The sequence below is a fragment of the Lactuca sativa genome, chromosome 1 (assembly GCF_002870075.4).
Source record: "Lactuca sativa cultivar Salinas chromosome 1, Lsat_Salinas_v11, whole genome shotgun sequence".
NCBI lineage: Eukaryota > Viridiplantae > Streptophyta > Magnoliopsida > Asterales > Asteraceae > Lactuca > Lactuca sativa.
In genome coordinates, this window is record NC_056623.2 from 63,987,634 (window position 1) to 64,002,797 (window position 15,164).

Below are 15,164 nucleotides of genomic sequence, written 5' to 3' on the forward strand. Positions count from 1 at the left end.
GTGTTGTGGGCTTCCCCAACCTCCATACTACCTAAGAGGAATCTTGACATATCATGCTTCATGATTGTTATAACCAATTTGGGATGAATGATAAGCTTCATGTTGAATCCTAATGATAAACACACAAATGTTCATTGTGTTGAATTGCCTTAGTTAACCAACTCTCTCCAATATTTGAGCATATCACTATCTTGCTTAATTGCAAGTTTTTAGTTATTCAAGTCTTTTAGTTTTCAAGTAATCAAACACCACCCCTTTTTAGTTTAATTGTAGTTAATTAGTTTATTTACAATAGTTCTTTTAGATTGCATTGGTGATTGAATACAATCGTTTCCCCGAGGATCGATATCCCTTTTTACCATTATATTACGTTTTATTTGCAAACAAAGGGTGTAATTTGCTTGGTGGACTTGACATCCCACCAGTGGTTGCGGTCTCGATATATTCAAAATGAAATTAGATCTTAAACTCTTATATTCTCGACGCATAGTTAATATTAGATATTCAAAATGAAATTAGATCTGATGCATATTTAATATTGACAATAATAATTCATAGCCGAATTGGGGACTAATTAATGATAATAATTTTTATTTCTATGGCTGTTAAAAGTTAATTTGTGTTAATCTTTAATTTGCCAAAGATAAATTGATAAAAAAAAAACAAAGATAATAATTTGGAAGTTATGGGTCATGTGGGGGCTTGTCCTATGTAAAGATTCATTTTAATTATTTAATAAGAATTGTTGAATGTAAAAAAGAGTATAATTTAAAAAAATAAATAAATAATAATTTCATTAGTATTCTTATGTGAATAAGATAATTGGATTAATAAATTACACGAAAATAACTATTTAATCGAAATTATATATTTTACCCTTCATCTTGAGTTATATCTTTGTATAGATTTTTTATGAACACCAAGTGCTCGATGAAATGCCTTAATGAAAAGGTAGCATTTTATGTGAAAATCCTTTACTTTGAACCCTCATTAAGCCAAACATTAAGGCCCTTAGGTTATATTGAATTTCACATTTTAATAGCCTGATAAGTAACCGACAATCATATAAAAAGTGATAAACTTAAGGCTTAACCATTAAGTCCTTAATAGAACACCAAAAGTGATTTAAAAGCTATTATGATCAACTTTCCCAAATCTGTCCTCCAACTTCTAAAATTCTTGCAGGTCAATAAGAACATCTAAAAATCATGAGACTTAGTTTTCTGGAAATCTTAGTTTGTCTAGTTTCTTCAAACTTTGAATCACATTTCGAAATTCCAACTCCTTGAGGGGTAAAATTGGCAATCTTCCCAGGCTGGTCCATGCTCTCACAAATTTCATGCATTGTCTTCAAAAAATCATAATAAATTCATTAGAACTCTAAATGCCAAAATTCAAAATCCTATAATTAGATACGGATGTATAGATTCCCACATATAAAGGGACTGATGTAATTCTTAGTAGATCTGTACAGTTTATTCCAAGAGTGTTGAGTGGTCCAGAAAGTGACAGCCTAAAGTTACTAACTTGTAAATTTAATATAAAATCAACCAAAAATCATTAGAATAAGATCTTTATATTTCTGAAAAGATAAAATGAGGAACTTTACCAATATTATTTTATCGAATTTTAAGAATGTGCTGAAAGGTAGGAAAACAGATCCCCAAAAGTGCACTACAATCAAAGAGAAAATAAGAAAATATATAGTAAACCAAAGCACAAGATAAATAATGTTATAACTGTTGTGTAGGTTCCCGGAAAGAAAATGATCCATCTTATTCATGCTAGCTGATTTTCAAGTTCAAGGAGGTGAGTTACATTAACTCTCATATTAAGGAGGTGAGTTACATTAGATACGTGTAATCACATGTGATTAAATACACGATAACAACTATTGAATCGAGAACGGGAAAATGATTATTGTCCACATAAATCATATGTGATTAGATACATATAATAACATGTGGTTATGTGTATCTAATGACATATGATTTATGTGGCTAAGATTCATTTTCGCATTATCGATTCAATAATTGTTATTTTTCCACTCAAATGATATGTGATTAAATACATTTAATCACATGTGATTATATGTATCTAATCACATATGATTTATTTGGACAATAAACATTTTTGCTTTTTTGATTCAATAATTTTTCTCTTGGGTTTATTCATATGTGAATGTATTTAATCATAAACAAATTTTGTCTATAGATTATATGTGATTATATATATATATATATATATATATATATATATATATATATATATATATATAATCACATATAATCACATATGATTAGATACACGAGACCAACTATTGAATCGAAAATGAGTAATAAATATTATCCACATAAATCATATGTGATTAAATAGATATAATCACATGTGATTATATATATTTAATCACATATGATTTATATAAACAAGATTCATTAAAAACAAATATTTTCCAAATAAATCACATATGATTGTATACATATAATCATATGCGATTAAATTATTTGTGATTAGATACATATAATCACACGTGATTATATGTATTTAATCACATATAAAAAAGTATATATAATCACACATGATTTATGCCATTATATGTATTCAATCACATACAATGTTAGTGGCTATAGGTAATGGGTGGTGTGGGTTGTGGTGGCGAGTGGTAGTGGTGGTGGTTTTGGTGGGTGATGGGTGGTGGTCGTGGTGACGAGCAGTGGTAATGAGTGGTGGAGATGGGTGGTGGTGATGGATGGTGGTGGTATTGATGGGTGGTGGTTGGTGGTAGTGTTGCGTGTTGGTAATGGTGGTGGGTACATATAATCAAATAAATGTTGTCCACATAAATCATATTTTATTAAATACATATAATCACATGTGATTAAATATATTAAAATAATTATTGAATCGACGGAAGAATAAATATTTTCCATACGAATCATATGTGATTAAATATATATAATCACATGTGATTAAATACACAAGAACAACTATTGAATCAACACGTGATAACAAATATTGTCCATGTAAATCATATGTGATTAAATACATATAATCACATATGATTTAATACATGATGCCAATTATTAAATCGAAAACACAAAAATAAATACAGCTCATGTAAATAATATTTTATTAAATACATATAAGCACATGTAGTTATATGTATCTAATCACATATGTTTTACGTGGACAATAATCATTTTTGCATTCTCGATTCACTAGTTTTTCACGTGTATTTAATCACATGTGATTATATGTATTTAATAACATATAAATCATATATGATTTGATATATATATATATATATATATATATATATATATATATATATAATCACATGTGACTCGATACATATAATCACATGTGATTATATACAAGAGGAAACCTAATGAATTAAAAACACAAAAACAAATCTTTATAGGTTGGGGTGGTGTTGGTTGGTGGTGGTGATGGTTGTGGTGGGTGGGTGTTGGGTGGTGGTGGTGATGGGTGGTAGTGGGTGGTGGATAGTGATGGGTGGTGGTGGCGGGTGGTGGTAGGGGTTATGGTGGCGGTGGCGGGTGGTGGTGAGTGGTGATGGGTGGTGGGTAGTGATGAGTGGTGGTGGTGGTTGGGTAGTGATGGTGGTTAGGTGGTGATGGTGGTTGGTGGTGATGGTGGTGGCGAGTGGTGGTTGGTAGTGGTGGGTAGTGATGGATAGTGGGTCTTGGTTGGTGGTGGCGGTTAGTGATGGGTGGTAGGTAGTGGTTGTGGGTGGTGGTGGCACGCGATGGTGATGGGTGATGGAGGTTAGTAGTGTTGGCAGGTGGTGGTGGCGAGTGGTGGTTACTGGTAGTAGTGGTGCATAGTGATGGGTGGTGGTTGGTGGTGATGGTGGTGGTGGGTGGTGGTGGGTGGTAGGTGGTGGTGGGTGATGGTGGCAGGTGATGGGAGATGGTGACAGGTGGTCGGTAGTGATGGGTGGTGGGTGGTGATTGGTGGCGGTGGGTAGTGATGGGTGGTGGTGGCGGGTGCTGGTTGGTGGTGGTGGTGATGGTTGTGGTGGGTGGGTGGTGGTGATGGGTGGTAGGTAGTGGTTGTTGGTGGTGGTGGTGATGAGTGGTGGAGGTGGGTGGTGGTAGCGGAGGTGGTTGGTGGTTGTGGTGGTGGTGGGTGGGTAGTGATGGGTGGTGAGTGGTGGTTGGTGGTGGTTAGTGATGGGTGGTGGTGGCGGGTGGTGGTGATGGGTGGTAGGTAGTGGTTCTTGGTGGTGGTGGCAGGCGGTGGTGATGGGTGGTGGAGGTGGGTGGTGGTGGCAAGTGGTGATGGTTGGGTGGTGATGGTGGTGGTGGGTGGTTGTGGTGGTGAGTGGTGGGTAGTGATGGGTGGTGGGTGGTAGTTGGTGGTGGTGGTTAGTGATGGGTGTTGGTGGCGCGTGGTGGTGGTGGGTGGTGTTGGTTGGGTGGTTAGTGCTATGAGTTAGTTAGTGGGTTTTTAATTGTTTGTACTTATTTTTTGATTTATATGAATATTATTTTTAAATTTTAATTAAAAAAAATTATGTTTTCCAAATTTGTTCTCAAATGTTATCGATTGAACGCTCCCATATATATATATATATATATATATATATATATATATATATATATATATAAACTCCCGGATATGAACAATATTCTAGAGTTAGGCATTCAAGAGAAAATGATTATTTTTCAAAAACTATTTTTTTTCTTTTGAAAACCTTATTTATAACGGTTAGTTTACTCAAGTTCCCTTGAATCTCCCCTCCCACTTTCCAACATTATCTCTGAACGAATCAAAACGAACACGAACAAATGCTTGTTTATGTTCATTTGTTTAAGTTAGCCGGAAAAACGAACAAACATGAACAGATAAATGAATGATTTTTTTTTTTTTTATGTTCGTTCGTTTAACAATTACATTGTTCATGTTTTTTTGTTTATGTTCGTGAACATGCTAAACGAACATAAACAAACAAACAAAGATAAACAAACATAATTGAACATATATGAACATGAATAAATATATTATATAACAATTTAATAAAAAATTAAACATATTTGAACATAAATAAACTTAAACGAACGAATATAAACAAACAACATAAACGAAAATTCATGAATATAAATGAACGAACGAAATCATTGTTCATGTTTGTTCGTTAACTAATCGAACGATAATTTATATTCATGTTTACTCATTTATTAAATAAACGACTATAAACGAATTTTCCGCCGAACAGTTCACAAACGGTTCACGGAACGTTCCGTTCATTTACAACATTAAACTTTACTCCTCAAACTATGTACCGTTGAAAGGCCACCCTAGTCTCCTTGTAACTTACGACTTCAACTTCACTCACGACGTATAAATGATAATTTAGTCATTTAAATTTGGAAAGGGACCAAATTTACACTCAAACATGGTAAAAAGATCACAAAGCCAAAAAAAATGAAGGTTTTTATTAAACCTCGGAAATAATATATACCATACGAACTATTTTTGCAATTTTGTAAAAAAAAAACTACTACACTCTCATTTATCTCATTTAAATGCATAAAGTCAAAGATCTTTTTGACTTTTATTTATTTCTTATTTGGCTCTTTGACTTAGCTGCAAGTGACACAAAAATACGGCACAACAATTTATATAAATAGTCCTAATTGCGACATAACATTAAATCAAATACCCTATCTTGAATTCTATGTAATTTAAAACATTACACACAAAATAAAGCATACCTGCACACTAACGTGAAAGGAAAGTTTTGTATGTTTTGTCTTTAAAAATCATGCATGATGTACAAGTTACAATGGCTACACAATATCTTCAATAGGTTTATTTTTCTTGGCTACTTCTTCGGCAATAGCTTGAATCATCAACTTTATGTTAAGGTAAGAAGAACCCCCTTCCTCCATTGCTTTCTTTGCCATTTCCCCTACCTCTCTAGCTCTCATTCTTCTTGCTTCTCCTTCCTCTTGCTCGTTCATCAAAACTTCCACAGCAGTCCTGATGTCTTTCCTCTTCACCATCACTTCAAGTGTATCTTTCTCTATGAATGTGATTGGAACCTCTGCACCAATTTTGACTCCAATTTTCAATACATCTATGATAAATCGTTCATTTAGAAATTGCTCTGCGAAATGTGGCCATGTGACCATTGGAATCCCAGCACAAATCCCTTCTAGAGTCGAGTTCCAACCACAATGTGTTATGAAACCCCCAATCGCTTGATGTGACAATATCAAGATTTGAGGTGCCCAACCACGAACCATTAAGCCTCTATCTTTTATCCTTTCTTCATATCGTTCTTCTAAGAGCCACTTCTCAAAGTCTTCACGTGTTTGCCTAATGAACCAAATAAAGGGTATGCCAGATAACTCCAATCCCAAAGCGAGCTCAATGGCTTGTTCTGTTGATGCATGCGATAGACTTCCCAAGCAAACATAGACTACCGACTTTACTTCCCTTGAATCCAACCATTTCATGCAATCATGCTCAGCCTTGTTTCCTCTCTCCGCTAGATCTTGAAAACTTTTGTTGCATAAAGAAACCGGGCCTATACACCACACCTTTGTATCTTTTGCCTTTGCAAACGCTTCAACATATATTGGCTCCAACTCCTCAAAGCTATTAACCACAATTCCGAATGTAGCTTTCTCAGCTTCTTGTGTTTGTTCAAACACCTCTTTGGTTTCTTTTCTGTTTCCCTTTCCCCAGCCCGAAGCCTGAGGTTTGGTAACTTCAATATGGTCGGGCAGGTCGGGCAGCGCAAAGTACTCTGAGTTGGATTTAATTTCGTCTAGTATATTAGTTTTGTTCAATATGTGAATGCACAGGAAGGGAAAGCATCCGGGCCCATAGAACACAAGTCTCGGGATATTTAGTCTCTTTGCCACATCGGCAGTCCAAGGAAAAGCACCATCGGAGATGATGCAACTTGGGGGAGGACATAGAACCTGAAGCATCCTCTCAAATGGTTCTTCGAACATCTTCATAGCTTTCAACATATTGACTACATGCGCAGCTGATGGAAGCAAGTCAAAAGTCTCGCATCCTTCGGGCAAACCAGATTCAGCGAATGGGAATTGGAGTTCAAGCATTTGGATATTGAGCTCAGCTTCGATTGCCCGATCAATGACTGATTTGAAACGGTTTGCGTTTACAGGAGTTGTGATTATGGTAACAGTTGTTCCGGTTTGGGCTAGAATCCTGGCGATGTCCACCATGGGTATCATATGGCCTTGAGCCATCAGTGGAAGCAAGACGAAGTGAAGGTCGGTGGAAGGGGAAGCCATTGCTGTTTCGGATGTTGCCTTTGGTGATTCTTTCTGAAACTACTGAAGCATGCATATGCACCACTTCTACGACAAATACGTACCATGAGAACATCGGTAAGTGCGTACGCCATATGTCTTTTTGCTTTGAAGTTTTCGAAAAAGAAAATAGAAAAAAGACAAGTTACGTAAAACAAAAACGTATGAAAACATTAGATGATAACTATGGTAGCATGATCTCATGTGGCCCAGCCGCCCAGCCTAAAGCTGATAGTTCTAGAATGTGTGGTCACTACGAAGTGTATTTTATGTTTGGCATCATCTAATTTATAACTACATTGATGTTACTGGAAAATTTGGTTTGAAAAAGACGGTAACCAAAGTATTAGACTATTATATTTTTAGCATTAGCTATAAAATCATACTAATTATTATTGTAATTATCGTTTTCGATTTTATTGTACAATGTAATCAATATTATGTCGATGCAATATTATTCATCGGGGTGTTTTTTTCTCTTGAAAAAAAGATTGAAGTACAACAAAAATTATTAATATAAAGAATAAGAAAATACAAGGTCCCAATGCGTGATCCAACTAAAGCTAAGGGAGAGACTATAGAGAAACAAAGCAAATACAAGATATTAAATCTAAACTAGATCCAAGTAGAGGCGTATTGATCATCCCTAGCCTACCAGAGTAATCCGGTTCCGAAATTGATGCTAAAAGAAACTTCCTCAGTTTTAAGACTTTAAAGGAAAAGAGGATAACATTTTATTCAATTGTATCAACGTTTCTTTTAGTTGGATTTCAAATAGGTGTAGAAGTCAGAACAAAAAAAAAGGTGGAATTCTTAGATTTCTAGTCTTTCATGGATGCTATTAATGCATCTTTTTGAGGAATCTTCAAACTAAAACTTTTATCACTTGTTAGGTGATACATTTTTTGAATAGTCGGTTGAATGATAAATAAATAAATAAAGCATTATAACTATACGCATCCAAATCATCAAAGTAATTTTCAACTTAATCACAAAAATGATAAAATAAATAGATATGGTGGACATAAATGCTTAAGCATATTCACCGTCGGTTCTTCTAAAATCTTCATAGCTTTGAACATATTGGCTATGGAAACGCATCTGATTGAAGCAAGTCAAAACTCTTGCATCCTTCGGGCTACTCAAATTCAGCAAATAGGAATTGGAGTTCAAGAATTTGAATTTTGAGCTTAGCTTCGATTTCCCAATAGATAACTGATGTAAAACATTTTTAGTTCACAAGAGTTGTCATTAGTAACAGTTACACACTTTCATCTCCACAATATTTACAAAATTTTGAATCTATGGTCACTCCACGATTGGATAGCGCCTCCGCCGAAGGGATGCTACCCATTTTCGCTTGCCAGATGAAACAGACAAATTTAATGGGGAAATCTTTAACCCAAGTAAACTTGCTTGAGTCAACAGGTTGATGGTTCGTTAATTTGTTCCTGAGAGCACATGTTGCATAACGCCCGTCTGAAGTTAGTTCACATATCCATGAAGACCCGTAGGGTGTCGATTTTCTGGTGGGGACTTGATTTAGTGAAATGTTGTGCTTTATTAACTCTTTACTCACGTTTGCAATGTTGTTCCAAACCCCGGGTAATGCTTTATTAGAAAGACAATTTTCAGCTCTCGCACTTAACTTGTGAATTCCAGTAATCGTTTTAACCCAATATGAGGTAGGGCTCTGCCTTAAACGCCACCACCATTTCACTATTAGAGAGATGTTGAACGATTTGAGAGTGATCACTCCCAGTCCACCTAATTCTTTAGGTGTTGTAACTTTCTCCCATAAAGTCCAATGGATTTTCCTGTTCGATTCCTCCCATCCTCCCCACAAGAAGTGTCTTCTAATTTTTTCCATTGCTTCTATGACGCTCAAAGGTGCCACAAATAAACAGAGATAGTAAGTGGGGAGATTCTCTAAAACCGATTTCAGCAATGTTAGCCTCCTGCCAAACGAGAGAGATTTGGACTTCCATTCTGTGAGTTTGGATATGAATTTATCTATAACAGGCTTCCAGTTCTTCACTAGTTTCATATTAGCACCAATGAGGACGCCAATATAGTTAAACGAAAGGGAAGAAGGTTCACATCCAAAAGGTTCGGCCCATCTGGAAATCTCTCGTTGAGTTACTCCCACACCGATTACTTTAGATTTTAATAAAATTAACTTTAAGGCCCGATGAGACGTAAAAACATCGAAGAATTCTTGCTAAATTTTAAATATTCCGTTTTGATCATTCTTCAACGAACAAAGCATCATTTGCATATAGTTGATGCGAGATCAAAGGGCCTCAGCGTGGTAATTGAAGACCATGGAATAATCCTATTTCACATAGCTACACTTATTCCATAGCGATAATGAATAAAAACGGGGAAAGAAGGTCACCATATCGTACACCTTTGGATATTGGAAACTCTTTCGTGGGATTCCCGTTAACAAGGACTAAAGCTTTTGAGGACTCGAGACAACGTTTGATCCGTATGCACCATTTTTCACCAAAACTCATCTGCGTAAGGTTTAATTCAAAAAATTCCCAGTTTACGAAGTCAGAGGCTTTGTCAAAGTTAGATTTAAACAACAAAACTTTTTTTTTTTTGACTTTTTTGCCCATGAATAGATTTCATTTATCATTAAGGGGTCGTCCAAAATGTTCCCCCCCTCCACATACGCGGATTACGCTTCATCAATTAGGGATGAGCATGGTGCAGTTTGGTGTGGTTTTTTGCCAAAACCGAACCGAAAACCGCAACTTCGGTTTTTTGAAATTTAGAAACCGCACCGTTCGGTTTTATGTGGTTCATTTTGTTTGTGGTTCATTTTTTTTTTGTGGTTTTTTTTTCCTTTTTACTAAAACTCAAGTAACTCAGCGAGTTACTTTGACTCAAATGAGGAGCGCTAATCATTTATTGGAGATAAACCGATACCACCACCTCTAGGTTTGAAATCAAATTACATAACCACTCATCCAACATGTTTCTAATGCTTGATATAATAAAAAATTAATATAATATTGGTTTCACAAGTACATACGATAATATAAATTAATGTATTTAGAAAAAATGATATTATATCACTAATATTCTTCATATTTAAATGTTAAAAAATGTCATAAACATTATTTGTTATTATAAATACCACTGAATGTATGCTTAAAAATAAATAGATAAGATAGATATTTATATTTATAGAAATTTTAATTGTCATAAGTTCTTGATTTTTACGAATATCAACATTTAATATATATATATATATATATATATATATATATATATATATACACACACACACACACACATATATATATATATATATATATATATATATATATATATATATATATATATATATTAAACTTGTAAAAAATTCAAAATTATTAATCATTTATTTATATAAAATTTTAAATAAGTTATTAATTAAAATATATTTTTATTAATTATATAGAATTATAATCATTGATTCAAATAAATATGTGGAGTTAATTTTACATATATATTAAACAAATATAATCATATTAATTAGGAGGTTTAATCAATTTAAAATAGAGAATCATATCATACATACTTATAAAGCTAGCATTTTTTCTTGAATCTTATGCATTTGAAACCCTCATTCTTTTTTCCTTTCACCACATTCATTTGAAACTCCCATGACTTTTCAATTTCTTTATAATAATAATAATTATAATTTGGTAATTAGGTTAAATAAATATCAAATCTAAAGTGTATTCATATATAAACTAAATTTCAATATTAAAATAATATCTTTAATCTACTTATAAAATTATGCTTTTTAACTTTTAACATGTTATACTTAATTTATTAGTTTTAATATATTGTTGGATGTAAACCTTTATCATTTTAAAGGTATAATTTTTGAACAATTTGTATAAAATACTTAAATTATTAATTAAAATATAACATTATAGGCTCAACTTAAATATAAATTTTATTTAACTTAAACAACTCAAAGATTATTTTATAAATAGTTAAAAGTGATAAATTGTAGTGTCTTTCTAATAATGATTGTAAGTTGGTTAATAAGGTTAAATAAATATCAAACCTAAAGTGTAATCATAAATATACTAAATTTCAATTTTAAAATAATATCTTTACTTCTATTTATAAAGTTATGTCTTTAAATTTTAACATATTATACTTAATTTATTAGATTTAAAATGTTGTTGCATTTAAACCGTTATCAGTTTAAAACTACAATTTTTGAACAGTTTAGACAAAATACTTAAATTGTTAATTTAAATATAACATTACAGTGTTAACTTAAATATAAATTTTAGTTCCACCAAAAAAACCAAATAATATTGTGTAAATAGTTAAAAGTGACAAATTATAGTGATAAATGCAAAAAAATAAATTGTAATATTAGTTTAACTAAAATATTTCCTAAATATATTCATATAATCATTAAAAAAATTTCAAATAAGTAGCTTAAAATAACTTATAATAACACAGTTAAAAATAACTCTATATAAATGATTATATTGTTACCTTTAAAATCAAAAAATAATGTTTGATGTTTTAAATAATTATAATAATAGAAATTAAAACATTAAAAAATTAGTTAAAAATAACAACTATAAATAATATTAAACCATATATAATATTTAATTTTATTAATATGTAACTCGCGAGTAGAACTCATTCAAACGATTGAGATTATGAAGTTATAATATATTTATATATTATCATATAATTCAAAATAATCAATATATTATATCAAATTAATATACGAATTATTATATCAAATTTAACAACAACGTTAGTGTTATATTTTTAAAAATATATATTTGTAAAGATTTCAACTATATAGGTGTTTCTGCGCATTACAATGTCAACTCAAATATAAATTTCAGTTCCAATTAAAAAAACTAAAGAATATTTTGTAAATAGTTAAAAGTGATAAATTGTAGTGATAAAAGAAAAAACTAAATTGTAATTTTAATTTAACTAAAGTATTTCTTAAATATATTTTTATAATCGTTAAAAGTTTCCAAATAAGTAGCTTAAAATAACTTACAATAACAATAGTAAAAAAAACAACTCTATATAAATGATTATATTGTTAGCTTTAAAATAAAAAAAAAACAATGTTTGATGTTTTAAATAATTATAATGATAGAAATTAAAACATTAAGCAAATAAGTTTTAAAAAATTAATTAACAATAAAAACAACTATAAATAACATCAAATCATATATTATATTTAATTTTATTCATGTGTAATTCGCGAGTAGAAGTCATTCAAACGATTGAGATTATGAAGTTATAATAAATGTATATATTATCATATAATTCAAAATAATCAATATATTATAACAATTTCATATATACAAATTATTATATCAAATTTAACAACAATGTTATTGTTATATTTAAAAAATCATATATTTGTAAAGACTTCAACTATATAGGTGTTTTTGCGCAACGCGCGTGCATTCGTCTAGTTAATACAATGACAAGTGACATCATATTAATTAGGAGGTCTAATATTATGACACTTGACAAAAGAACTATTCTTTTATTAGCATAAGATATATATATATATATATATATATATATATATATATATATATATATATATATATATATATATATATATATATATATATATATATATATATATATATATATATATATATATATGCGCGGTGCGGTTCGGTTTTTTGCGGTTTTTGCGAGACTAGAAACCGCACCGCACCGAGTATTTTTGGTTTTTGCAAAACTAAACACCGCACCATCGGTTTTCATTTCGGTTTCGGTTTATGCAGTTTTTTCGGTTTTTTTTGTTTGCGGTTCGATTTTTTCTCACCCCTATCATCAATGCAGTAACCCATAACTTTTTTGATTCTCAGGGCAAGGATCTTGGCAATGAACTTATAGATGCACCCAATCATACTAATTTGGCAATAATCACCTAACTTTAAGGGATCTTTGAACTTGAATGTGAACACATCTGGTCCATGGGTCTTTTCATTCCCGCAAGCCCAAATTGTTGTTTTGATTTCTTCAAGAGAGATGGGAGATTCTAATATGCGAGCGTCATTTGGGTGGATTTTTTTTTTAAAATGTGGGTTACATAATTTTGGACGGTCGTCCATTAGAGGAAAACATCGGTGGCGGAAAAGGGTAAATCCAATTCTAAGGGTAAGTTGCAAAAATCTTGAAAAATGATTACAAAATGATCATATCTCAAACATCAATAGTGATGATTTAGTTGTCGACCAATTGAACATAATACAACTAATTGAATATTGTATTTATTAAAAAGGATATGGTTATCCAATTTTTTGTCGAGCATACATAATATTGTTGACTGTTCACATTACATTACAGTTGCGTCGGTAAGTAGAAAAAAAATAGGGATGAATATTTGACTCGGTGAAACAAGACCAGATAGGAAAAAAACAGGAACTGGAATCGTACCAGGATATTCAGTGTGATTCCCGATTCTTCAGTGTTCACAAAATCACTTCCTTGTTCTTCGGTTCTTTGTCTAGTTTCGAAATCAAACACATTCCTAAAGAGCACACTAGCTTCTTTGTACAACCAAACCGAACTGGAATCGGGGTATTCAGGTTCCCAATTCTATATTTTCCACTAAATCGGTCATCGGTTCTTAGTCAGAAAAAAAGTTTTTCAAAACTAAAACCGTTGATAATCTTTTCTACAATCTATCATGTCTCACAAAAGATTAAATATTTTTTCTCTAATTGCCATTGAGAATTATTTTTTGAAAATATAATAAGTCGATCTTTATAACATAATAATTAATTAGTACTTTACACTTTCTAAATATAATAAGTCGATCTTTATGAATTTGCTTTTTTTTTTTATGCTTTCTAAATATAATAAGTCGATTTTTATAAAATAAAAATTCATTAGTTGTTTATGTAACTTTAAAAAAAATTGTAACAATTTCAATTTAGTAACCATCTACAACCAAGACCATATACGATGTTTAAGAATCTACAAAATGCATGGTCTCAATTTTACCTTTGCAATATAATAATACGAGATTTAGTTAATGATATTTTTATGATACGAGATTTAGTTAATGATATTTTTATAAGACCATACCTACTAGGTATGTATGAAAAAAATTATTTACTTTTTGAATGTTTTATTTCTCTTATCCAAAAGACAAGAAATTATATATTTCACAATCTTTCGCTACATTTATTTTATTTTTTTTTAAAATATATTTTATATTAATATTATACTTATTTTATAGAGAATTAAAAACCATAAAGTTTAATATATTTTTTTAATAGATATACAATTTAAGATATATTAAAAACAACTGACCAATCACATAAATATAGAAAATATGGGATAGGCTCCCTTCATTTTTTTTTTACAGAAAATATCTTCATTTTTTTTTAGAAAAAATATGGGATAGGCTCCCTTCATTTTTTTATGCACTCATTTTCCCTCAGCCTCTATATGATCTTATGAGATAAGGGAAATCTTCCCTCTTCTTTCCTCCTCGTTATCCACTGATCTAAAAGAATAGTTTTTCATGGGCCTAGATTTCCGTTAAGATCCGGCTGTTATTATGATTTTAAAATGAAAAACATTAATTAATAAAGTCGTTGCACAATCAATGAGTGATCGATTGTGACAGCAAATATCCGTCGCTAACTTGACTATGAGAAAGTGGTTTAAAAAAAAACATTTACCAATATCATTTTAAAAATATTTATCAAATAGATATCGTTATAAATTTTAATATTTTTAAAAAGAGGAAGTTGTTTATGGTTTTTGTTCTCTCTTAACGTCAAAAGTAAAGAAAAAATATATATGTTTTTTTGATTCCTT

General features: G+C 31.4%; 1 protein-coding gene across 1 annotated transcript; it reads right to left on the minus strand.

Annotated features, from left to right (window-relative positions):
- Nucleotides 1–5,815: 5,815 nt before the first annotated feature.
- LOC111913151 (UDP-glycosyltransferase 73E1) lies at nt 5,816–7,525 on the minus strand. The gene has a single exon (XM_023908880.3). The coding sequence runs from the start codon at nt 7,296–7,298 to the stop codon at nt 5,817–5,819; it is 1,482 nt and encodes a 493-aa protein (XP_023764648.1). The 5' UTR covers nt 7,299–7,525; the 3' UTR covers nt 5,816.
- Nucleotides 7,526–15,164: the final 7,639 nt, after the last annotated feature.